The following is a 27,735-nucleotide window of genomic DNA, read 5'->3' as shown; positions in this document are numbered from 1 at the left end:
CAGAAAAAGGAAGATGGATTGAGACATCCAGGTTTTACTTCCACTGCTGTCAATGGAAGTAAAACCGAGTTGTCTCAATCCGCCCTCCTTTTTCTGGATTCATAATCAAGCCAAGTATCCTGATTTCAGCAGTAGCCAACCCAGATCACAAAAACCTGGGAAGATCCCAAAGAGTAAAACTGAATTTGTGCTGCTTATCCAAAGTATAAGGAGTGGATTTCTTCAACTCCTTAATAATAGCAAATGGACTTCTCTGGCTTAAATTTCTGTGAAATTACATGTAAACTTCTTGTTTGCCTCTTTCTCCTGGCTCCTCTTTTGAAAGTCCATTGTTCAATCCCACTATAGTCACTGGTTATTCCTTCATGGGTTTTCCATTTGTTGGACTTCTTTGTATTTGACTTCTCTGGCTTGCTTGCATGTGTATGTTATATACAGGTGTAAATGCCAGTATTTACAAGTGAATAGGGCTTCTAAAAACTGAGCTATAGCTAGCACAAACCATAAAACCTAATAAACCACATAGTATGCAAGTAAATAAAATGGCAAAACACACACCATGCTAAAAAGAAGTACCTTAAGCTATCTTGCAAAATGTTTTCTCAGGGTTGAATTTTGTTGCGAAAGTCCACAGAGTGGAAAAGTCTCTAGCAGGTTTAAAGATGCTCTTCCAGGGGAGCTGGGTCAGATGTTCTCTCAGGGTTTCTGCAGCTGGTTTTAAATTATATGAGAGAGCTGGCATTGTGCTTGTTGCAGGTTTCCAGGTCTCGCTGTGTCTTATCAGGTAGAAACTGACATTTCAGCCACCATGCTGTGGCTCTGAAGTCTGCAGTTTGTCTTTGTAAATAATGTGTTCACTATCCTGATTGGGAACAGGGAAGTCCAACATTTTGAATTTTGGCGGGAAAGTCAGTTGGTCAGAAATTTGAATTTTGTTGTGAAAGTCCATAGAGTGGAAAAGTCTCTGGCAGGTTTAAAGATGCTCTTCCCATGGAACTGGGTTAGATGTTCTCTCAGGATTTTCACAGCTGGCAAATTTCTGACCAACTGACTTTCCTGCCAAAATTCAAATTGGTGGACTGCCCTGTTCCCAATCAGGTCAGTAAACCCACTATTTACAAAGTCAAACTGCAGAGCATACCCTGAAGAAAGCCATAGCATAGTGGCTGAAACATCAGTTTCTATCCGACAAGACGCAGTGAGACCTGGAAACCCTGCAACAAGCACAATGTCAGCTGCGGAAACCCTGAGATGGATATATAACTTCATCCACGGAATCCCATTTAAAACTCTGATGCTCAGTGTCATTCAAGACCATATAAGATCCAATGTCTTTTTATAGGTGATGTAATCTTAGAAATATTTCAGGCAATTACTAGGGATCTTGGCCCTAAAACAGAACAAGATCAATCAAAAGAAATGCCCACAAATGTCCTAGCTGCGATGCCCAGCTTTTCAACACAGCCCAGAGAAAAATCCATGCCAGAGGACAACATTATAAGGATCCAGTTGGAGTTGGCAACTTTCCCTAAAGCCAGTATCCATCCTCCCTACACCAACACTATCAACCATCATCCTCCATCTGGGGTATATGGCCATTTTCCAAATGCCAAAGTCCCTCCAAACCCCTACTCAATTCCCATCCATTAAAAATAGTTATACCATTCACAAGGGACAGTGTTTGGATTTGGCAGTAAAGGAGAGATTTACACAGTGAATGTGCAGAGTCCATATTATGTCTTGGAGAACAGGAAAATGAGTTTATACAGTGGCTGTTTCTTTTCCATCAGATATACCAAGTTCATTATTTTCACATATCTAATCTGTTGTACCAGCACACACAGTGCAATGCCCAAAATCATTTCAGGTACACTTCTACTGTCGGGGAAGCTCACTGTTCAGAGAAATGAATAGTTCTAAGTCAGAGAATTTCAGTGTTTAATTTACTGACTTATCAGGTCTCTAACAGCAATAAGACCTCAGGCATAAGATTATGCTGCCATCTTGTGAGAGATATTTTATTTGGCTTTTAAGGCACGAGACATCGTGGGAGTCTAGTTCCCCATCTTTCACTCTGAGACACATTCACTACTAGTGGAAGGGGGTCAGTGACCACTGGGGGAGTAAAGGGATGGGGGGGGGGTCATGCCTTAATCCCTCCTGTGGCCATCTGGTCAGTTTGGGCACCTTTTAGCTTTTAAAACAGATCTAGCTCCAGGACTTTTGTTAAAGGTTTGGTTATGCCTGAGGAGTGTCCAAGTCCTAAGCCCACCCAAAACACGTTTCTAACATGCTGGAGACAAAACAACCAGAAAGACATCTAGAAAGTCTGTTTTGAGAATGCTCACTTGGGCATTTTGACTAGTAAGACGTCCAAGTGCTGGCTTATGCTGCCTTTTGGACGTCTATCTTTTTAAAAAAATGAGCCCCATACTGAACTGTGTGTGGGGTGAGTGGGATGAGAGAGGAGAGATGCTGGCCCCAAGGTGAGGGTGAGAAGTGGTAGGGATGAGGAGATAGAGAAGAGATGCAGGTGTGGAGGGAGAAGGAATAGGGAAACAGAAGGGCAATGCTGATCTCAGGAAAGAATAGGGACAAAGAGAAGGAAATGCAGAACAGGTCAAGGCAAAAAGATAGAGGGAAAATTAGCTCAGTGAGGTAGTTTTACATAAAACAGTAGTTATAAGCCTAGGGTGAGACTGAAGATGTATTGGGAAAAATTGATGCAAGCAGAAAGTTATTCATTTTCTATTACAGTCAATCTCCCTCCCCCCCCCAAAAAATAAAAATAAAAATAGAGTTAAAAGGTTAAGGTAGAAACCTTCACAACCGTTATTGCTTTTAGTTTTCATTTTTCAGTGACCAAATCTGGGATGGAAGAAGGAAAACCAAATATATTGTCTGTAATGTTTATTTTTAAAGAGAAGTTAAAAAAATGATCAGTGCAGTTAATATAAGGGTAAATAATGAGGTGGAAAGGAGTTATGAAACAAATGGACTTTCAGTATACACTTCCCCCTCAATATTCGCAGGGGTTAGGGGCAGAGCCGGCCCACGAATATTAAAAAAAACCCCACAAACAACTTTTAGGACCGACTCTGACCCACCTCTGCCTCCTGGACCTCTATACAGCTTACCTGGTGGTCTAGCGGTGAAGCGGGGCAACAACGCTTTTCCTACGCTCCTGCCCCATGCAGAGCTGTCCACAAAAATGGCTCCCTTGAGTTCCCGCTGAAGTCTCGTGAGACCATGGGAACTCACAGCTGTCATTTTTGTACAAGGCTCTGCACAGGGCAGGAGCATAGGAAAAGCGCTGCTGCCCCGCTTCACCACCAGGTAAGCTGTATAGAGGTCCGGGAGGTGGGGGTGGTTCCGGGTTAAAAAAAAACTTGCGAATAACCAAAATTGCAAGTCTTAAAAGTGCAAATTGGCAGGGTGAAGTGTACACCAGTACAAAACAAAAGTAGCTTCTGCCAAATTCTTCCATGGTTAGTAGAGTTAAATTTTGTTACTACATGCTAACTACAGTTTGGGTCTGTATCTGAATTTTGTTTGCTACTATATAAATGGGAAGTTCATCAAGGCACTTGAAGAATGACCTTTAGAGATTTACATTTTTTTAAATTAAGCATATCACCCCTAAGTGGTTGAGTATGAGTTAGTTCTCAGTTGAAATTCATGGCTTGATAAATACCGTATCTTTTGCTCCATAAGATGCACTTTTTTCCCACCCAAAAGTGGGTGGAAATCTCGGTGCATTTTATGAAGCAAAGGTACATATTTTGTTACCCTCCCCCTGTAAAACCCACCCACCTGCTACCGCACCATCTTTTTTTTTTACCCCCCCCCCCGCCCGTCGGTCGTCGCTCCCCCTTTTTACCTGGTGGTTCAGCGCCGTCTTATTTCCCGACCAGCGGCAAAACAGATCAGCAGCGCAGACGTCAGGAGCAAGCTTTACACTCTCCCGCTCGGCCCTGCGCTACTTTCCGAATGGCTGCTGTAGGTTCTCGCAGGATGAGAACTTACAGCAGCCATTCGGAAAGCAGCGCGGGGCCGAGCGGGAGAGTGTAAAGCTTGCTCCTGATTTGTTTCACCGCTGGCCAGGAAATAAGGATGCCGGAAGAGCGAAGGCTGCCATGGCAGGCAGGGAGGGAAGCCGGCTGGAGCTGCTGGGCAGAATTTAAAAGGTAATGGGGGGGGGGGGGACTTGCCTGGGGCTGGCTGGTTTGCTTGGGGCTAGTTTGGGGCTGGCAGGCTGGCTGCCTGCCACTAGACGTGCCCACCACTAGATGTGCCCTGTACAGGCTTACCACTAGACCACCAGAGGGGGGACAGGGTACAGGACACACCATTTGGTTCAGAATTTTTTTTCTTGTTTTTTTCCTCCTCTAGAGGTGGGTGCGTCTTATGGTCAGGTGCGTCTTATGGAGTGAAAAATACGGTATTTTCTTTCTTGGGACTGATCCCTGCACATTCAGTGACAGAATGAAATAATTACATGGAACCCCCCCTCAAGTGTTAATTACTTCCTAACCTTCAACAAGGCCCCATAAAAAAACACACACAAAACCAGAAGCAACAAAATAAAAAGAAAATCATTTTATTTCTTAGTGGTTTTCCCACTATCAATACTGTTTTCTTTTTCTGCAACATTTCAAAAAAATGTTTTCCTTATTTTAAACAAATATAGTATTTACAAGCTACTTCCAACATACACACATATATACAATATTATATCAGACATACATTAAGTACATTTAAAACCCTATCCCCGGCCAAGCGCCATATGCTGGTAGTGGTGAAGTATGATTTTGGCATCCCAATATTACCCACATATTAAAGATTACTTCCCCTTAGTGTGAATCTATTACCTTTTCATTCACTTTTATAGCCACAATTTCTGACTGTTACATAATCCGGTGAATTAAGTCAACACCTTGAAAGTGTTCTGTTACTTCTGTGACATCATTAGTTGCATACATATAGAGGAATAATTTCTGCTGGAAATGTAAGCATGAAAATATTAGAAATTGAATAGCATTCAGATGATCTAGGCTTCTATTTTGAAAAATAGTTTTGCCTTAAAGAATGGGAAATCTAATGCACAGGCTGCATTTTACTTTGACAAGTGGCCCCACAGCTGGTTGCACACTTAGGGCTGCTTTTACTAAGCTTGAGCAAAAAGTGGCCTCAGCACACCCTTAATGAGTATCTTTTCCATGAGCTAAAGCCATTGCAGCTGGGAAATATCCAATATTCCATTTTTTTAAAAAAATTAATGGCCATGCATTAATTTTGCCATTAGCACGTGGCAATTAAATATACTAATGCATGAGCGCTTACCGACACCTATTTTGTAGGCGATAAGGGTTCATATGCTAATTTTGTGCTAATCAGTTAATATGCAATAATGTAGATGTGATTAGTGCAGAAACGTCCACTCTCTGCCCCGATACGTATCCCCGTGACAAAAATAAAAATATTTTTCAGCATGTGGTCTGCACACACAGATTTGAAAAATACCACAGGATGCCTAAGTGTGTTTTACAGTAAGTGTGGGCTAGCGCTTACCACATCTTGGGGGGGAGGGGGGGTAAAAGACCTTAGAGCAGGGGTGTCAAATGTCGATTTGTAAGGTCCGCAATCCAATCGGGTTTTCAGGATTTCCCCAATGAATATGCATGAGATCTATTAGCATTCAATGAAAGCAGTACATACAAATAGATTTCATGCATATTCATTGGGGAAATCCTGAAAACCTGACTGGATTGCGGCCCTCGAGGACCAACATTTGACATCCTTGCCTTAGAGAGTGAGAATAATACATTTCCTGGAAATTTCTGGGTGCAGCCATCTCATCCTCAACTTTTGTCTGCAAGATAGAGCAAAACTAAGGATACAACAGACCATTAGTCTGGTGTTATATTTCATCACAGCAATACTCAAAGGCACACAAAGCAACTGGTTGAATGCTACAATTGGTTCTGTTTCACTGAAAGCTGAAACTTATAAATCTATATAAGTAACACTTCCTTTAATAAACACAGTATAATCACACTACTGTAACATTTGCTCCTATTCTGTCCCCTTCCCATACAATATTGGGGATCTAACCATTTCTAATATATAGGATCCTGAAATATATATACAAAGCCTTTCCATCCTACTTCATAAAAATAATCTTTTCTTAGAAAACTGTCTTTTTAAAACCCTATTCAAAGATTTTTTTTTTTTAAATATCATGCAAAAAATGGGAATACATTATTAAGAAATAGGGCTTTTTGCCTTCAATGTTCATGAGGCAACTTACAAGCATGTATAAACCCCCCTCCCCAACCCCATCTCCCCCCCTTTCAAAAATAACAAATGCAAAACAGCAGAAACAACTCACTAACACACTAGACTCCATGAGGGTTGCGGCCTTTTCAAGTGAGGGTCCAGCAAAATGGAACAAATTTCCAGGTTATATACGGCAGCAAGGGAATTTGAGCATGTTTAAACATTTGTTAAAATGCCATTTGTTTTGCCAAATGAAATATGGGTGTTGAAAAAAAATGAAACACTTTTAACCGTTTTGTATATTCTATAAAGAGGTATTGTGATGGGGATGAGTGCAATGGAGTTATTATTTAGTAAGATGGTGCGATGATTCTATTTTTATGTTTAATTTTATATGTATTTATGTTTATCAGTATGGCAATGTATTTGTATGGTTATGCATTTTATCATGTATGTATGTGTGTATTTTATTATGTATATGTTTTAAATAAAAGACCATAAACATGACTGATGCATTTTATTTGAGCTTACGGGAGTTTCTAGGATTTCTTAACTACCTGTAGAACTGACAGGTACCTGGGAGGGCTGGAGGAGATTGCTTAGTCTCAATGAGATGTAGGGTCTTGAAAGTCCCATATTGTGGGGAAAAAAAAGATAATTATTAGTAAATTCAGTTTTTATTCTACAATTTTGCAGAGGGTTGAAAACTGAAGTTAGTTAGCAGTCATTTCAACAAAATGACAACTAGATAACAAGGCTAGTTCAAAAATCCACGAAGGTACGGAAGAAAACTTTCAAATAAGTTACTGCAGAGATTTTAAGGCCATAGCCACCTACTGTCATTCTATGTTGTCTGCTTTTATCACAATAAGAGCCAGCTTTACTAAATTACTCTACATTAATATGTGCTAGTTTACTGCAGGTCCCGTTTAATGCAATGGGATCTATAATAGCATATTTTGGTAGGATATAGCCCTAAAGAAAGAAAATCTATATGCCTTGTCCATTTGTATCCCTCTTTATGTCGGTGTTCCCTATTTACATTTAACACAGGAAAAGTTCTGAGGTTGAAATAGAACTCCTTTGCATCAAAATCTTTGGGACCCTCCAGAAATCTTTGGCATTGAGCTAAGTCTGTTACTGCTTTTTAACACTTTTGTTATACATACTACATTATTCAAGCTATATGAAGGTACTTTACATTTGTTCTAGGTTTGATCGATTCAGTTTTGGTTTTGATATCCTTCTTTGAAGCACACTTGATTTTTCTAGGGTTGGCTTTCTTAAGATGAAACAGGATATACTTGTACTGACTTCAATGAGGAAAGGCTTAGCAAGTAGGATAATAGTTAATACTCCTCATACCTGACCCTGAATTCTTGTGCTGGGAACAAAGTGATCATCTCTTGGTATCTTGGTGTATTTGTAGATTTAAAATTCACATTTAAGTCTCAGTGTTATACACTTAATCAAAATGGCCTCTAAGCTCTTGCTCTTCATTCTATATCATCTAGTTTTATCTTCCCTAGATTTTTTTTTTTTTAGTCATTATTGTTTGATCTTCCTAGTCCAACAATAAGGTCTTTGCAGATAAGCTCAAAATGTTGTTGCTCCTTACTGGGGTAAATTTGAAAGATCATACTACTACAGCGTTACAAGGCCTGTACTAGCTACCGATGATAGCACAATCAAAATCCAAGGTTTTGCTAAAGAACTGAGACTGTCAAAGCCTCTACATTTGATGTTCAATTTCTGGAGAGAGCTATGCATTCTCAAAATCAGGGATTCTGAGAAGTACCATCTTTGATGGTTGCACACTAATTTGCTGTATGCAATCATGCAGTTTTGATCACTTGCCCATGTTTATGGAACTCACTGCCTTCAGAATTAAAGCTAGAGCATGATCTAAAAGATTACACATAAAAAAAAAAAATTCAAGGCCTGGCTCGTAGTAGCTTCTTTTGCTATCAAAAGTAATCTTTTTTTTTTTTTTTTGGGGAGGGGGGAATCTTAGATAATGATGGAGAGGGGAGAAGTAAAGTGTTTATATGACATGCTATGTTTTTCTGCAAATCTCTAATGGTGTGAGAATTGGTGGTATATACATTTTTTTAAAACCAATAGAAAAAAATGCTTCTTGTCACCATGCTCTATACCAGTGGTCTCAAACTTGCAGCCCAGGGGCCACATTCGGCCCGCCAGGTACTATTTTAAGGCCCTCAGTATGTTTATCATAATCACAAAAGTGAAATAAAACAGTTTCTTGATCATATGTCTCTTTAACTATAAATTACAAAGGAAAGATTTATAAACTATAAAGAGTTTTACCTCATGCAAAATTGTTATATCTTTAATAAGACATTAACTATTTTTTTCTGAAGCCCTCCAAATACCTACAATTCCAAAATGTGGCCCTGCAAAGGGTTTGAGTTTGAGACCACTGCTCTATACTATCAACTGGAAACCAATTCAAACTCACCCAAAGGGCAGTAAAGGTTTCATGAAAACCCCCCACAAAAAAACCCAAGACAATGTGGTAAGAAAGGAAGTTGGGGGGTGGGGGAACCACAGCCTGACAGACACCTTCATGTTTCTAATTCAGATAGAGAAACAGTGTTTATTTATTTTTTTTATCCATTGATTTTAAGAACAATGGAACTGGTGGTCTGAACTAATAAAACTTATCCTATTTGTGGCAAATATGAATCTTTCTACAAAGTGAAGGCACTGTTACTTTAAAGTATGATGGGCCACTATATATTTTCTTGTACTACTAATAAACTGAAGTTCAGTAGAAGGTTATACTACTGGATGCCATAACATGATGAAATCAGTCCCAAAATCTTAATTCTTTAAGTTACTAAATACTCTAATTACATACTAACTATTTCCTAAGGCTTTATACATTTGCAATATATCTACAGTACTTGATACCTATGGGTGTGTAGTGTTAAATCTTCTCAGTCAAATTCTGAAACATACTGCACAAAGTATCACAGATGCAGAAAAGTACACAGATTTATGATACTGTAATACTGTTACACTTAGTTCATTTTTCTAAGTATAACACAAAAAGCTTAGTCAGACCATATTTAGTAGCATGACAGAATATTCCAGACTGTTCTTCTAAACTGGCAACATCTGGTATAGGGTGTTTTTTTTTTTTTTTTTTTTGGGGGGGGGGTTGCCTTTTCTACTTTCCTGCAACATCTTTGACTAGCTTTCTCATATGGCATGCTAGCAATGCTCTAAAACCCTTGCAAACCCAAAGCTTGGAAGAGCTTATTCTAAGAAGCACCAGGGGTAAAAGATTAGCAGCAACATTTCCCTCCTTTCCCAGAACTGAGCACACAATATTTATAGTACAAACATTATGTGCTTAGTGTCATTATAGAACTGTATAATAATTAACATTTCAAATATTTTCTGTTTATTGACTAACCCACCCTCTGAATACTAGGACATTTTATTACAGATCAGTTCCTTATTTTTGAAGCTGCAAGGGAGATAGAAGAGTAATCAAAATCAAATTTCCACTTCATAAGGATATAAGGGTCAAGACCTAAGTTATAGGTGATATATTGTTAGACTGATAAAAAGGTATCTTTGACAAGCTTTGAAGTGTTGTCCTCTCTTTGTCAGCGTTAACTCTTGAAAGCTTGCTAAATGTTCATTTAGTCAGTCCAATGAAAAGGTATCACCTACAAGTTGGTTGTGGACTCCACATATCCAAGTGGACTAACATCATTCACAATTCTCCACTTCACGAGGAAAGAGATGGCTGCTTCCAAACAAAAGAACTCCATATAAAATAGTATACACAATTTTAGACCAAAAAAGGAGACAAAAATGTACATTTTTCCATTGTATGTATAAAGTGATGTTTGATTGGCTTATCCAAGTTCAGTCCTTGATGGCCATAAACAGGCAAGGTTTTCAGGATGCTCCTACTGAATTCAACAGGGATATCCTGAAACCCTGGTCTGTTTGTGGCCCTTGAGGACTGAACTTGGACAAGCCTGGCCTAAACCATTTATCCGACTCAGGTTTATTCTCTCTCGGGTTCATAGATCATGGTCCTTGTTTCCAGTGTATTAAGGATTACGATACGTGTTTGACTTAGCAGTGTTACATTGTATTTGAGTTGTAGGCAAAAAGACCTTAAACCAGTCAATAGCTAAAGGGGTAATTTTTCCCTTTGAAAAGGGAAACAGCAGAGTGAGTGACAACCTGAAATCCAGAGGGACAAAATAACATGGTGTTGTGTGCATCACTAGAATAGCATACACGGAAAATCATCTGAGACATTTAACATTCTTCCATATACTGTAAATAAAATGTGCCACATTAAAGCATGGGTACAAAAAAAAAAAATAAAGTTAGCTCCACAGCACTACCATCTGTGATAATAATAAGGGGATAGGGTGGAAGAGGAGACTCAGGAAGGGAAACTGAGGCTATAACACAGCAAAGGTAAAGGGTAATCCCAAAGGCAATTTAAATAATGGTATCTTATCTTTTTATATAAATAATGTTCTGAGTAATCTCAGATTTTCTTTTTAGTGCATTGCTGTAAAAAGGTTTTTTTTGTTTTTTTTAAAAAGTGCAGTTCTCTCCTTGCCTTTTTTTAGGTCACAAGAAATGAAATGAGATAAAACATGTTTATGTTTGCTGCATTACATAAAACAGACTTATTAGCTGAATGGGAAATTTCTGTACACTGAATAGACTAAGAAAATACAGCAAACAAATTCACATGCTATATAAGAAATCATGGCAAAATATTTTTGGCAAAAAAATTAGAAAAATATGTAGACATCATATTTTTGAACTAAACTACAGTAGATTGTTGATTTAAAGCATAGAAAATTTTTAACATAACATGGTTTTTAACAGATCTTAACTATCACACATGTTTCCCTGCAAGTAACTGAACATAAAAATATATATGTACACATATGATAAAAAATATGTCAGGGTTTAAAGCAAGTCCTTCTCTTCAGAGTTTCTTCTTCATGATAGGCCTGGTCTTTGAACTGCTGAGATGGCAACAATAAAGCACAAAACTGCAAATTCCTTTTATCTCATTTCCAAATCCTTTAACTTTTAAAGCGGCAATTTAGACTTCAGCCCCAAGCTCAAGGATTCCAGTTTCAATGACTGCAACATACTTGTCCTCAATTTGTATCAACAGGATGGTTTTGTCTATGTGGGACCTACTACCTGGATCTCTACTGCAAGGCACCCAGCGGTGAATCACCTGTAGCATGAAAAGAAAAAAAGAATTGCTTATAAAATGAATGAACAGATTGTACATATTAAAGATTTGGTAAAATGGAAATAGTTAATAGGAAAAAGGCTGACATTTTAGTTTATATGTATTGCGATGACTACAAAGTTACAACAAATTCTCCCCTTCTGTGAAGTTGCGTTAGCATTTTTTTTTTTTTTTAATCGCTGGCCATGGCGGTAAAAGCTTAGATGCTCATAAAATTCCTATGAGCGTCGGAACTTTTAGCGTCATGGCCAGCGATAAAAAATGCTAACGCTGCTTCATAAAAGGGGAGTAAAGGTTTGGGAGAATAAGATTTAGGATGGGAGGAATTATAAGTGGGATAGCCTGCTCAGACCCTCAAAAAATTACCACAAAATTATAATAAGATATATGTTTGATTTGGAGGGACCAGCAGAATGAAATAAAAGAAAAACCAAATAGTTTTAGAATCCAATTCTAGTCATTTAGGCCTTGTCATTGGTTTGGTTTGAGCCATGCTAGCTTTTCCAGTCAGACACTCTCTTCTGTTCAGAATGTACAACATTCTACTATCAGATCCAGAGGTATCTTTAGGTGGATTACATTCTAAGGGGATAAAGGTCAGCCGGTTGATATACTGGTAGTTTATCTAGATTTTCAGAAGGCAAGTACCTCATGAATGACTCCTGAGGAAATTAAAAAGTCCACAGTCGGTTATTGAGAAAGACATGGGGGAAGCATTACTTGCCCGGGATCGATAACATGGAATGTTGCTACTCTTTGGTTTTTGCCAGGTACTAGTGACCTGGACTGGCCACCATGAGAACAGGCTACTGGGCTAGATAGACCATTGGTCTGACCCAGTAAGGCTATTGTTATGATCTTAAAGGATAGAAGGAAAAAGAACTGGATAAAAGATGGAAAGAGTAAGGTTAAATGGTAAATATTCTCAATGGAGAAGAGTAAACAGTATGGCTCCTCAGGGATCTGTGCTGGGACTGCTGCTCTTTAATATATTCATAAATGATCTGAAAGCAGGAATAATGAGCGAGGTGATCACATTTGCTAACATTACAAAACTATTCCAAGTTGTTAAATCACAAGTGGATTGTGAAAAATTGCAAGACTGGGAGACCTAGTATCCAAATGGCAGATGACACTTAGGGCTCCTTTTACTAAGGTGTGCTAGCGTTTATAGAGCACGCAGGATTTTAGTGCGCGCTAAACCCGCGTTATGTTTCTAGAACTAACGCCAGCTCAATGCTGGCGTTAAGGTCTAGTGCGTGCAGCAATTTAACACGCGCTATTCTGCGCGTTAAGGTCCTAATGCACATTTGTAAAAGGAGCCCTTAATGTGAGCAAATGGACTGCGATGCAGGTAGGGGAGAGGAACCCAACTCTAGCTAGGTCATGCAAGGTTCCACGTTAAGACATCACCCAGGAAAAGGATTTAGATCAGTGGTCTCAAACTCGAGGCCTGGGGGCCACTTGCGGCCCCGCCAGGTACTATTTTGAGGCCCTCGGTATGTTTATCATAATCACAAAAGTAAAATAAATCAGTTTCTTGATCATATGTCTCTTTAGCTATAAACGACAATATTATTATTAAGACTTAGCCAAAAGGAAAGATTTATCAACTATAAAGAGTTTTACCTCATGCAAAATTGTCATTTCTTTAATAAGACTATTTTTTTCTGAGGCCCTCCAAGGACCTACAAATCCAAAATGTGGCCCTGCAAAGGGTTTGAGTTTGAGAACGCTGATTTAGATATTGTCGTTGATACTTTGAAAGTCTCTGCTCAATGTGCAGTAGCAGATAAGAAAGCAAATAGAATTTTAAGATTTATTAGAAAAGGAATGGAGAACAAAATAGAGAATATTAAAATGCCTTTGTATCACTCCATAATGCAACCACACCTCATATATTGGGTGCAATTCTACTCACCACATCTCAAAAGCAATGTAATAGAGTTAGAAAAGGTACCAAGAAGGGCAACAAAAATGCTAAAGGGGGGATAGGATGACTTCCCTATGAGGAAAGGCTAAAGAGGGCTCTTCAGCTTGGAGAAGAGAAGGCTAAGGGGAGATATGATAAAGGGAAGTGGAACGAGTGTACTGCGTGTTTATTCTTTCCAAAGATACAAAGACGAGGGGGTTACTACGTGGACCCGTCACCCATGCTTATACATCTTTTGTGGTTTAAAAGTTTCTGTCCTATTCTTTTTATTGTATGTTTATATTTTGGTTTTTGATGAAGTAAAACCACTGAGATCTACAAGTCAGCCCAAGAGGTATATCAAAGTTTTAATAAACAAACAAGCAACAAACATAAGTATTGATTTTTTCTGTTACAGCCCCCCAAACTTGAGGAACTCACTTCCTATTCACTTGAGGGAAGAACACAACTTAGAAAAATTCAAAAGTAAACTAAAGAGCTTTCTTTTTAAAGACGCCTTTGAAAATTAGCCATTTAGTCTTCCAACCAATTTTACTTTTTCTCTCTAATTTTATTGAAATAATTTTTAACTTCCCTTTCCTTCTCTATCTCCCTTATATGTCTCTTTAACTTTTAAATAATTTGTAGTTCTTATCCCTCTCTTCCCTTATGTTCTTAGTTTTGTTACGTTTGTCAATAGTCTTGTCAGACCTGATTTTTGTTATTTATTGTATTGTTCCCCACATTTTGTAATTTTATTATTATGTACATCGCTTAGAATTATGATTAAGCAATTAATCAAATCTCCATTAAACTTGAAACTTGTTTTGTAATTTGCTGTTTTAGGTGGTCAGGTGGCTGTGTTGGACCAAGAAAGCAATATAATACAGGCAATTTAAAAACCCCTATTTGTTAGCTCTACTATATCTTCTTCTGATCCTCTCTTTCCTATCCCAATATATACCATGTCTGATGCATTCATGTGTCAATGAATAAATAGCTAGATTTTAACCCCATATAATGTTGACAATAATTCAAAAGGGGATGCAAAAGGGGTACGGGGGGGGGGGGGTGAACCAACACTTCACATATTTAACAAAATGGGATCAAATTGGTAATGGGGGGAAAAAAACAGTTAAGATACACAGAATTTGAAAATGGGCCAAGCTGGACCAGGGGTTCCAGAGAAATAAATCTCCTCAAAAATAGTCCAATGTATTTCTTTGGGAAAAAGGAGTTTCAGCTGCTATAGCATAGAAACTTTGATAAACAAGACACATTAATCAGGGAACTTGCTCCTTTCAAACCTTTTCTCCTCTCTCTCTCTTCTCTCCCTCATTGACATACAAAATTACTGAAAATAATTTAGTGCTTTGCCCCCACTGCTGCCATACCTATATGTGCATTCCATTTTTGGGAGGGCAAATTCTAGTCTGAAAACCAGCGACTGGACTGTAGCTTTTTTATGGCCAATGTGGCAGAACCTTTAGTTTGCTACTTGTTGCCATGTATACAGTACTCCCCCGATATTCGCGGGGGTTCCGTTCCAGGAACCCCTGTGAATCTTGAAAAACCACAAATACGGTTTTCAGCAGGAGAGACAGGAGAGGGCAGCCGGAGAGGCAGGAGAGCGCACCTCCTGATTGGTGAGGCCCGACTTTAATGCAGGAAGAGGCGTTCGGAGCATACCGCAAGTAATTTCTATCACTCGCCGGCACTCCGGCTGCTCTCTCCTGTTTCTCCGGCTGCCCTCTCCTGCCCGGTCATTTGCGGAAAATGACCGTGAATGAATGGGGAAGCAAAGTACTGTTTCTGTTATGCCAATGATTTCCAGTTCATCGTGTCTTGCTATTGTCTCTAATTCTCCCATTTTGTTTCTCAGACTTCTAGCATTCACATACATACATACATTTGAGTTCTCTGTGTGTTACCTCCTTGGACTTTCTAAGCTTAGCAGTCTCTACTGTTTCTTTCACGGTATCTTTTTCTGCTCCTGCGTTGTCTCCCTTATTTGCAAGTAGCATGGGATAATCCCATGCTACTTGAACAGTGGTACTTAATACAGTGCGTCAATTAGGAGTACTTACATGGCCTTCCATCCCTTCCTGAGGGCTCCAGTCCTTCCAGCTGTTCCTTCCAGCCTTTAACCGGATTGCCTCATCTGGCCACTGCAGTTCCTTCCGTTTGGACACGTTAACTCCTTCCAGTACTTGGCTAAGATCTACTAGCTAAACCAAAAGCCAGGAAGGAAAAAAAATACACCGCATGTCACTTTTCTTACTCTGATAACACTATAAAAATGATAAACAGAAGCTAAAACCAATAGAATATGTTGGTAAGAAATGACCTCCTAAGGACAAAAAGGAATCAAGTAAAACACCTAAGAACTGAATTTCAGAAAGAATAGGCACTGAGCATCCATCTAGCAAAAGCCAGTAGAACAATCAGATTTTAATAAAAAAAAAAGAACCCAAATTTAAGCAACATTAGGCTGAAATCTGTTAGTAGCCATCCACTGTGGAATCAACGGAATAGAATGTGCTAAAGCCTCATCTATGGTTGTAAAGAATCTAATCTAATCTAATGCTTGGCTTTATATACCGAGACATCAGTCCAAGAAAGCTCGACTCGGTTTACAATAATTAACTTAACAAATAAAAACCTTAAAGAATAAGACTAAGTTTCGGAAGATTAATTTTCAAAGTGTTTAGCAAATAAAATGGTTTTCAAAGAAACAATGCAATTTTTCATAAGAAATTGCATGACCAGAAAATTAAAAACAGCAATAAAAGGTTGATTTCACTATTTTTTGTTCATTTTTAAGACTTTCATCTATTAATCTATTAACATTCTTCAGCTATCAACTGTTTGAATTTTGGTTGATAAGTAATATCATACACTTCTCCCTCGTTATTCACGGGAGATGGGGCAGAGCCGGACCACGAATGGCGAAAAACCACGAATATCCGGCTCTGACCCATCCCCGCCTCCCTTCCGCCTTCCCCTGGCATCCCGGCCTTACCTGGTGGTCTAGCTGTTTTATGGGGCAGGAGCGATCTTCCTACGCTCCTGCCCCGTGCAGATAGCCATTAAGAAATGGCTGTGGGGAGTTCCCGTAATCTCTCGAGAGACTACGGGAACTCCCCACAGCCATTTCCTAATGGCTATCTGCACGGGGCAGGAGCGTAGGAAGATCGCTCCTGCCCCGAAAACCAGCTAGACCACCAGGTAAGGCCAGGATGCCAGGGGGAAGACAAAAATATGGGGGGGGGGGGTTCCCTCCTCCCCCTCCAAAAAAAAATCGCGATTATGTGAAATCGTGAGTAGGGAAACCGCGAATGGGGAGGGGGAAGTGTATACAACAGTCTGTCAAAGATAAGCTCTCTGAATTTCTGAGTCTCATCAACTTGCTAAAAGTTAAAACAGTTTTTTATAAAGACATTAATTTCATCAATGCTAAGGAGCAATATTCTTTACTTACAGAGCTGAATATTTTTGAAAGCACAGACAAGGGGATTACAGCTATCTAGGAACAGTCACCGTAGCCAGCTCACCTGTACTCTATAAACTACTTCTTCTTTTTTGGCTTGTATGTTGTTTGTAGGGCTTGAATTACTTCCCGACTGTCCATCATTGATATTATTTCCTCCTTCTGTCCCCAGAAAGCCCACCAGGGTATGACGTTTGCAGGCTGGGATGCTCTGGCTGGAGCTGCTAGAAGACGGCAAGCCATGCTGCATACCAATAATGACGGACTGGCCCGTGGGATCAGTCTGATTCACCATAGACAGGCGGGACTGAATGGATGTGGGGAGGTTGCGAAGTGATATCTGACTGGTGGAGGAGCGTCGGCAAGGCACAAAGCCCGTGGTGGATGTGCGGAGAGAGGAATGGCGACTGTTGTAGCAATAAGATGATTGACTGGCTACTGATGCACGGGCAGGAGATTGCCTGATGAGGCTTAACTGTACAGAGTGGGAACTGTGGCTTGTGCCTAAAAATAATAAAGATATTTCTAGTATAAAAACAGATAACACTTCTACATTACTTGAAATATACTGGTGCAACAGTTTGGCTATTGAAGAAAGTTGTCTGATGCTGCACAAAAATACAACTCATTCTGAATATGTTGTGTGCATTACAAACTAAACTGATACTTGAATTTCCCTGTCAAAAGTATTACACACCTACAACTCTAAATATATCAGGTATACAACTTATTAAAATTTGAATTTACAAAAAATAAAAAACCATGTAGCACAAGAAATCAACACAGTGTGCACACGATTAGCTGTTGAATACTTAGTCAATTATTCTTGGTACAGTAAGAAGACATGCAAGGGGGACTGAGCACTGGAAAAAGTCCTAAAACGAGCTAAAAGCAAAGGCGGTGGAGGACCAACACCTGTAATGTTTTGGAAATGCCTGGGACAGATATGGAAGGCAGTGACAAGATGTTAGGTAAAATATACTGGGAGGGAGGATAACGGGTGTTGAGTTGTATGCTTATCTACCAAAAAGTAGATTATTAACTGGGCATACTGGATAGGCTAATGTGATCTGTACCTATTGTCATATACTATGTTACTCTATAAATGTACTGGGAAACTTTACTGGTTTGATCAACACCATTTTTCTGTAAAACTTATGAATAATGCCATAAGCTGCAAACAAAATACAGTGGTACCTCGGAATCCGAACGCCCCAGAATCCAAACTCTGCTTTGGAATCTGAACGTCCTGCATATTGTATATGTGTGTTTGTGCCCCAGAATCTGAATGCTGCTTAGGAATATTTGTTAATATTTTACCTTAAAATCCAGTGTATTTCCTGTTAAAATTTGAGTTTGTGGGACCCAGGAACGGATTAATCCAGTTTCTATTATTTTCAATGAGAAAAATTGTCTTGGAACTCGAACAGGGTTCTGGAATGGATTAAGTTTGGATTCCAAGGTATCACTGTATATACAAACACATACCACTTATTCAAAGAAACCCTTTCTATTCATTTTAATAGATGATATAACACAACATTCCAGATATTAGAGGAAACCACCTATTGTCAATCCAGAAGGTGCCAGCACTCCAAGACATACAGAGGTTCACCAGTAATCAAGCAAATGTGAAGTTCTAATATGTTAACTTTTAATATACAGTATAGCAGTAAGTGCTGTAAGAAATCATTGCATTAACAGCAGTAGCCTGAGGCAAGTAGAAATTTGCATCACTGGAAATTTGTCATCCACACAATTATACCAAGTGATCCTAACATGAAGAGAAAAATGAAGAGCTTTCTACGCAGATGTAAAGACAGCTGGTTTTACCTAGTGTTGCAGGGTGAGACACAAATGGTGGCTGAAGTCCTACTCCAGGGCCCTGCCCTGTGATTCCAGCACCTCCTTGCATTATGTTGCTGTTCTGAGACTCATTGGTGGTTGCTGCATTGTTATTTGTACTGGAGACCCCGCCTCCAACATCTGAATCTTCTATATTTCCACCACTGTTGCATCCGGCTCCGCAACCTTTTCTTAATCTGATCATAAAATGCAGACAATATATATTAGTTCAGTGTGATAGAGAATAATGAAAGATTATGGCCTAAAGCTGTACTCTTATGTCAGAAGGCTTCCATTATAAGGTTATGGCATTTACAGTAAAGCAATTCATATTAACAAAAATATCACAATAATGGCAAATAATTATCTGTTAACATTGTCAAATCTACCTCCATGGTATATTTTATTGGCAAGGTGAAGCTTAGGTCACAATTTTTTTTCATTCATTCAAAATGATGAAGCCCCTGTAATCCTTCTTCTACAGACAGTGGTTCCCAAACCTGTCCTGGGGGACCCCCAGCCAGTCAGGTTTTCAAGATATCCCTAATGAATATGCATGAGAGAGATTTGCATATAATGGAAGTGACAGGTATGCAAATCTCTCTCATGCATATTCATTAGGGATATCTTGAAAACCTGACTGGCTGGGGGTCCCCCAGGACAGGTTTGGGAACCACTGCTCTACAAGAAGGTTTATTTTGATTCACAAAATGCTGTTGAAAAAGGCATGAGCTAAATGAAAAAAAAAAAAAAATTTTGAAATCAATTCAGCTTGACTACTGCTTCTTCAAAGGTAATAATGGATTAAAAGCTTAAGTAAAGTAACTTTCAAGTAGATATTCTTTTTCATTTTAGGATTTATCACTGACCCTTGTAGGAAATACTTAACCCCCCTCCAATATAAACAAATAAAACACCCATTACTCTGGTTGGTGCATGTTAAAATCTTTGTAAAGTGTTTCCTATGCTCTGGCAAAAGATATCAAATGAAAGTACATTAACAGTTTTAACACAAAATAAGGTAGATTTTTCTTCATGAATATACAGAACCTTTACCAACACCTTTATAAACCATCCCAGCGATCTTTCTCACTATCTTCTGTGGGATGAGAGTCCAGGCCACTTAGGTTGTCCCCTGCTGACCAAAAATAGGCTTATACAGTCAAACCTTAGATCAGGGGAGTCCAACCTTTTGGCTTCCCTGGGCCGCATTGGCCGAAAAAAATGTTTCTGGGGCCGCACAAATGCGCAAATGCTGCAGCAAGACAGAGGAAGGAGCCGGCAAGACGGTAAACACCCGGGGGAAGCAGAAGAAAACACTGCATCGCCCTCGACCGGGGACGCACAAAATACTTCACTGGGCCGCATGCAGCCCTCGGGCCGCAGGTTGGACACCCCTGCCTTAGATAGTAACGTGGTTTGCAAGTATTTTGCAAGGCGAGCAAAACATTTTATTAAATTTTAACTCGATAAGCGAGCATTTGCTTGCAGTATGAGCACATATCATGCGCCACGTCATCAGAACCCACAGTTGAAGTGTGCACATCTTACGCTGAGCACGGCTGAATGTAATAAAAAGCGTCATGCCTAATTTACCCACAGTTCAAGCACGCACGACATACACGCATCTTATGCCAAGCATGGTTGAACGTAATTTACCCATAGCTCAAGCGCTCACAACATACAGTATTTTGTATTAAAGTTTCTGAGTTGTGGAACGAATTGTCTGAGTTTCTATTATTTACTATGGGGAAATTTGCTTTGATATACGAGTGCTTTGGATTACGAGCATGCTTCCGGAACGTATTATGCTCGCAAACCAAGGTTTTACTGTACCGCCATAGGAATGAACCTCTTTTATTCTAATGCCAGTACAGGTTGCCGTTGTATGACAATTATCTACTCTTATTGCAGGGGATGAACATAGTATGTACATGAAACACCCGAGACTCAAACATGAATCTCCTTCACCACTTCACAGTGCTAAGAGCTGAAGTATAGGCATTATTTCACAATATTCTGTTTTCACAATGTCTATCCATTTGGAAAAATTCATTTGTAAGCACATCTTCTCTTTCTTTATTTTGCAGAAGAATGGTAACTGCTTACCTATGCCATGTAGATACTACAAAATTTCTGATATTTCCCAAACTTATGGGCCCACCAAGAATATCTTTGAGTTGCTCATGGCTATCTGAGTAAGAGGTTGTAAGTGGAGAGACATAAATAGGGTAGCCAATCGGCTGGTCGCATGAGGAGTTGATCATATTTCTCAAAGCCTGCTTGGCATTCTGGATGCTTCCTCTCTCTGGGTTGCGGTTACGCAGGAAAACCAGCTCCTGCTGTTGACCTGCCCACAAACCACGCACACATTCTTTATTAACCTGCACAGACACATAAATCCAAGTGATGAGCCAGAGCAAACACAAAAAGAACAATGCAGACAAACTACAGACTCGTGATAATATTTCAGATATTAAAATATCAAAATATTATGAGCTGGAGCTACAATATACTAATATAAAGTGATATTGTACCAAAAAATAATAAGGGACAATAGTGAAGTATCAGCAAGAAATGAAGACTCCTTTGAAAAACCAAAGCTGCTTGCCCGTAATTAGGGTTTTCTTTCTAGAAAACAAATTTAGATTATGTTAGTTGGAAATATCATTTGATAGCACCAAACCAAATTGCTCTTAGAACACAGACAAACCCCCCCCCCCCCAGAATTCCTCAGGCTTCTGTGGAAAGAGTAGACAAGCTGAGAGTTGAAGGTTATTCTGAGAATGCATGGCACTTCCCATACAGGCACTGCCTTCTGCATGCTATCCAGCTGCTGTAGCCTCAGATGTCAACTCTCTTTGATGGTAGGTGGGTGTGTTTTAATTTATCCTGCCAACTATGGAAAATCCCCATTGCAGGTAAGCAACTTTAATTTCTCTGACAAGCAAGATGAATCAGGGAGAATACCCATAGCCAAAGATTGCTCCTTTTAATTTAGCTTACAGAATCTCAAGACAACTTAACTTGGGAAAAATTGACCATTAATTTAAAAGGCCTCATAGAACTATTTGCCCAAAGGTAAATCTGTGTAAATATAAAAACATGTTGCACCTCTACATAATTGAAAAGTTGGGTAGATTGCAATAAGACTGTTCACGAAATAAGTCCATACTCTTTTACATTCAGTCTACGTAAGGTCTTGCTCACCTTACGGTAATGATCATCTGGGTTTGTGAGACTAACACTGTGGAAGAATTTGGGATATGAACTATGGAATATAGAAACTAATACAGTAATTTTTGAAGTTTGCTTACTCTTCATAAAGAAGTAACAGCTTCTAAGAGCAGAACTTTCCAGGTCATATATTTCAGCCCTGGCCATTTCATGGACGTTTTAATTAGCAGAATCATACCGAGGACTATTTAAGGTTACCATTTGATATTAGTGATTTGTGTAGGTCAGATTATACAGTATATAAGCAATGTACCCCACTGCTATTATATTCCCTCGTTGGTCTCCCATATTTGTGGGCTAGAAAGCATGCTGGATTATACTTATTTTCTTTTATGGAAGATTTGATTGTATTTTTCTTAAATTCCACAATTTTGAAATTGTGTCAAAGTATGTTTGTTTGCTTTGTATGATATTTGGATAAACAATGAAAAAAACCAAAAGAATTATATTAAGGAACCAAAATCACATTTATTTTCTGGGAGTTTTACAGGCAATTTTTTTTTTTTTTATAAAGATTTCCACATGCAAAAGACACTTCTTAAAAGAGAAAAGACCATTATAAAATTGCACAGGTGTATATGTTCATATAAATACATTTTATGTAGTTAAATATAGAAGGGTTTTCTATAGAGATGAACCACTTTGTAGAACTATGTAGCATCAATCAATACTGTACACCACATTTTATATATATATATTTATATATATTTTTTTAACTATGCATATTGTTTTTAGTAGATCATGTTACTGAGTGCATTGATGAGTAAACAATCAACAGAGGATTAGGTTCTTACCTCAATAATCTTCTTTCCAGTAGAAAAGCACATGAAATTGTGGGTAGTAGTGCTGTCTGAGTCGCAATTTGAATCGATTCACTGATTCACTTCGGGTGAATCAATTCGAATCAATTTGTTTTTTGTAAAAAAAAAATCAAACTCACCGATTCGTCGGCCCCCTTGCTAGAGACCCATTCGGGCTTTCCCTCTGCCACCGGAATCCTTCTATCTAATGTAACTTCCGGTTTTGCGAAACCGGAAGTTACATCAGAAGCAAGGACTCTGGTGGCAGAGGGAAAGCTGAGTGGACAACGGCAGCAACAAGGTGATTTTTAATTGGTTGGCTGGCAGCAGATGCCCACCCCTCATCTTCCCGCATGCTCATGCTTTCCCCAGAGCTCAGCAAATGCCCCCAATCCGCCACCTGCATGCACCGCTTTTAATGCTGCTGCTCAGTGGCGCATGCCTGCTCTCCCGGGTCTTGCCAGCGGCTGGCCTTTCATCGGCCACATGACGGCCAGAGCCCCGTGCATCTGCAAAGCAACGGGTGACGTGGTATTGCAAACTGTGTGACCCAACAGATTCCAGGTGTGCCTTGACGAGACACCGGTAAGGAGCGGCGCTGGCTGACTGCCTACAGGACATGCCTCTCGCCATGAGAGGCACATCCTATAAGCAGTCAGCCAGCGCCTCTCCTCCTTACCGATGTCTCGTTGAGGCACACCTGGAATCTGCTGGGGCACACAGTTTGCGACACACTGCTGTAAGCCCAAAGCATTCCAGATTGTCAAAGGTGATTCGGCCCTGCGAGAGCAGCATCAGATAGAGAGGGAGTCTCAGACTCTGGTCTCTTTACAGTTGGACTAGATCTTCGTACAATGGATGACACGACCAAACTGGAGCCAAGAGGATCACCAGCCCTCAATACGTCGCTATTCTTTGGATGACTCAGCCTATTATTGGTTATGGTTATGGTGAGCCAATATTGTACTAGAGCAGTGTATTACAAACTGTGTGCTGCGAGATTCCAGGGAGGAGAGGCGCCAACGCTGGCTGACTGCCTACAGGACGTGCCTCTCTTCTTCCCTAGCATTTCTTTTCCTCTTCGTGCATCTTCTTTTGCAGCACCCCACATTGGCAACTCAGGGCCCCGTCTGTAGGGTCTCCGCGCATGTGCAGACGTTAACGTGATGATAACATGCATGCGCATGACATCATCGCATTAATGTCTGCGCACTTCTGGGTGCCTTTGAGCCGTGGCCACCAGTTTAAAGTGTGCTGCGAGACACTGTACTAGAGTGTCTACATTGGCACTTCCCTGCTTGCTCATTTGACTGAAGTATTGTGTGGTCTTGTGAGTACGGGCTGGTGCCATCAGGTTGAATGCCAGGTGCCTTCAGCACTGAACAATCCTGTCGACTCCCCCGGGTCCAGCATCTGTTGACTGAGAAAATCGGCCTGAACACTGTTCACTCCCTCTACATGTGCTGCTGGGATGGATCTCTGCCCAGTGAAAGAACAGCTGGGCCTCCAATTTTAAATGTGCACTCTTGGTGCCTCCTTGTCTGTCAATATAAGCCACTGCTACGGTATTGTCCAAGAAAACTCTGACCACTTTAATAAGTTCGAACTAAACAGGGGTTGAAGTGGTGTATGGGGATGTCCTTGAGAAAGCCGTACTGTCGGGGAGACATGCTGGGCATGTCTCCCCTAACCGATGGACAAAAGTTAAACTATATTACTATAGCGATAGTTATATGATAAAGCTGTTTAAAAATGGCTCATAAACTAATCATCAAAGGCTAATGAGGAGGTGGGTGTGTAAAGCTTAGCGTTATGAAAGTTTATTGAATGTTAAGAAACTGCCCAATATTTGGATATAATTAAAATGCCATGGGGGATGGCATTGCCAGAATTTCTAAAATCTGTTGCCTCAAGTTTTGCTGGTGAGCCTCTGAGGGGAAGACAAGACCCTCTGTCGTGTTGACTACAATCCCCAGATACTTCAGGGTTTGTGAGAATCCAGATGACTTTTGCAAATTGATGATCCAGCCCAGTTCCTGCAATAGGTGGACTACTTGAGCTCTTATGGCCCTCTGCTTGGGATGCCGCCCTGATGAGCCAGTCATCCAAGTATATCTAACCTGAATCCCAGCTCTGTGCGAATGTGCTGCTGCCACCACCATTACATTGGTAAACATATGGCGCTGTTGATAGTCCAAATGGGAGCGCAGAGAACTGAAAATATCCTTCCAGCACATGGAATCTGAGAAATCTTCTGTGAGACAGAAAAATGCAAGTAAGCCTCTGTGAGATCCAGAGAGGTTAGATATTCTCCAGGAGCAACCAATGCAATAACTGATATTACTGTCTCCATATGGCACAAGGGCACTTTTAAGGCTGCATTGACCGACCTAAAATCCAGAATCAGTCTCCAGTCGTCCAAATTTTCCTTTGGCATGATGAAATATAGAGTATATGCCTGAGCCCAGTCGACATCCAGGACTTCTTCTACTGCTTGGAGCTGTTTCACTGTTGCTCGTACTCTGCTTTCTCTGGCCTACCCACAGGGGAATCTATGAAAAAGCAGCTGAAAAAATTCAAGCTTGTACCCCTCTCGAATGATGTCCCGCACCCACTGGTCCGTGCAAATCAGTGCTCCCAATACTCCGCCAGCTCCCCCCCACACACACAGGGAAGATCAGAGAGGGATTTAGCATCATTGGGACTTTTTAGAGTTGGGTGCTGAACGGATTATCTGATGTAGGGTTTCGGCTAGAGGCACCAAATCTCTGCGAAGAGAAGTTCGCCAAAGATGTCTGTAGCCTCAAAAGGAACCATGACTTGTCCGTCGAGGCGCACATAGCTTGCTACCTTGGAGAAGTTTAGGACACCTGTTCATCACACTGGTCATGAGATCATCTAGCCCTTTGCCAAAAAGCATCTGCTCTTTAAAGTGCAGTTTGCTCAACATGGCTTTAGAAGCCCATTGTCTGATACAAAGCATCCTTTGGGTGGAAATAGAGTATGCAAACACTTTGCTTATGACTCGAAACAAGTCATATATGACGTCTGCAAACCAGCTGGGGGTAGGCATTCACCTCCAAAACTAAAACCTGGCAAAGCATTTTATGGCAGGCGCATATCATGAAGGAAGCCACTGCCTTAAGACCCAAAGGGGAGATATGATTCAGACGTTCAAATACTTAAAGGGTATTAACGTAGAACAAAATCTTTTCCAGAGAAAGGAAAATGGTAAAACCAGAGGACATAATTTGAGGTTGAGGGGTGGTAGATTCAGGGGCAATGTTAGGAAATTCTACTTTACGGAGAGGGTGGTGGATGCCTGGAATGCGCTCCCGAGAGAGGTGGTGGAGAGTAAAACTGTGACTGAGTTCAAAGAAGCGTGGGATGAACACAGAAGATTTAGAATCAGAAAATAATATTAAATATTGAACTAGGCCAGTTACTGGGCAGACTTGCACGGTCTGTGTCTGTATATGGCCGTTTGGTGGAGGATGGGCTGGGGAGGGCTTCAATGGCTGGGAGGGTGTAGATGGGCTGGAGTAAGTCTTAACAGAGATTTTGGCAGTTGGAACTCAAGCACAGTACCGGGTAAAGCTTTGGATTCTCGCCCAGAAATAGCTAAGAAGAAAAAAAAAAAAAAAAAAAAAAAAAAAAAATTTAAATTGAATCAGGTTGGGCAGACTGGATGGACCATTCGGGTCTTTATCTGCCGTCATCTACTATGTTACTATGTTACAAAGCAAAGGCCTCAAATTGCCTTTTTAGAATCAGATCCAGTCTGTGGTCTTGTGCATCCCTCAGACCCACTGCTTTCACTGGGCAGAGAAGTATACTTTGTGACTTGTGCCACCAAGGAATCCACCTTAGGTGGCATAAACAGCTGCTGGAAATCAGAAGCCATAGGATAAGGCTTAGTCTTCACCCTAGCCCCTTCACAAGGGCGTCTCTGGCATTTCCCAATGCTCCATCAGCATCATAATGATCTCAGGATGCGACAGAAATAATGTGGACTGGGTCTTGGAGCTACTCAGCAGTGAACGCAGCATTGAGGCAGTTTGCGGAGCCTCTAAATCTAGTTCCCACAGAGAGATTGCAATGATCTCATTTAAGTTGGTCAGCTAAAAGAGCCCTTACAATATTGGGTCCTCTCCCTGTTCCAGGGCTATTACAGCTTCCTGGCTGTACTCACCCCCACAAGAACCTGTTTCTCTTATAGAGGAAGCAATTCTGGAAAGAAGAGGCAAAGATTTGGATCCTCAATCATTCCTTTGACTAGATCTCAGATTCCCAGAGATCCTTTTCTTGTAAAAGAGCTAGAGACTGCAGGGATAAACCTTCCTGCGTGCTAACCAGGTGGATTTGGGAACTGTTTGCAATTTACATAGGCATCAAATATCAGAGCCACAAAATCAGTGTCAAAAATATGACCTGAGTCCCCAGGTGATCTTTTTTAGGACTCCCTAAAAGGACTTCCCTGTCACAGTGGCATCCACACATTTTCTCTTTGCTAGCAACGCTGGATTGTACGTGGAGAGATCTAGAAGGGATTTATGTTCCACATCTCGAGTCCTCTGTCTCTGGAGGGTCCTGAGAGGATGCTAAGCCCACTGCTCCCACCCTCTCACGTGGCACGGCATGTGGCACACAGGCACTCCTCAGGCGCCCATCCCGCACAAAACTGACATGATACTGTGGAGTCCACCCTGACTGTTTCCAGACACAAACAAGGTGTTTTGAGGCAAGGGGAGGCTTTTAAAATAAAATCAGGAATTCAAGATGGCTGCTGTGGTAGCAATTTTGGCACCAAAAACGGCTTGGGAGAGCTACAAAAAAATGGAGAAAAAATTTCAAACACAGGATTTTAGGTGAGGGGCCCCCTCAAAGAAGCCCC

At 40.4% G+C, this 27,735-nt stretch overlaps 1 protein-coding gene across 1 annotated transcript in view; it reads right to left on the bottom strand.

The window, feature by feature from the left end:
* Window positions 1–9,433: 9,433 nt before the first annotated feature.
* Window positions 9,434–27,735, bottom strand: part of PCNX1 (pecanex 1) — a 311,984-nt gene continuing 293,682 nt past the window's right edge. The window contains 5 exon segments of the mRNA XM_033952015.1: window positions 9,434–11,539; window positions 15,557–15,697; window positions 17,024–17,463; window positions 18,793–19,001; window positions 20,914–21,188. Coding sequence (XP_033807906.1) covers window positions 11,399–11,539; window positions 15,557–15,697; window positions 17,024–17,463; window positions 18,793–19,001; window positions 20,914–21,188 — 1,206 coding nt within the window. The 3' untranslated portion in view covers window positions 9,434–11,398.

Source organism: Geotrypetes seraphini, chromosome 7 (genome assembly GCF_902459505.1).
Source record: "Geotrypetes seraphini chromosome 7, aGeoSer1.1, whole genome shotgun sequence".
NCBI classification, from domain to species: Eukaryota; Metazoa; Chordata; class Amphibia; order Gymnophiona; family Dermophiidae; genus Geotrypetes; species Geotrypetes seraphini.
This window is presented reverse-complemented; position numbering and strand designations above follow the sequence as displayed.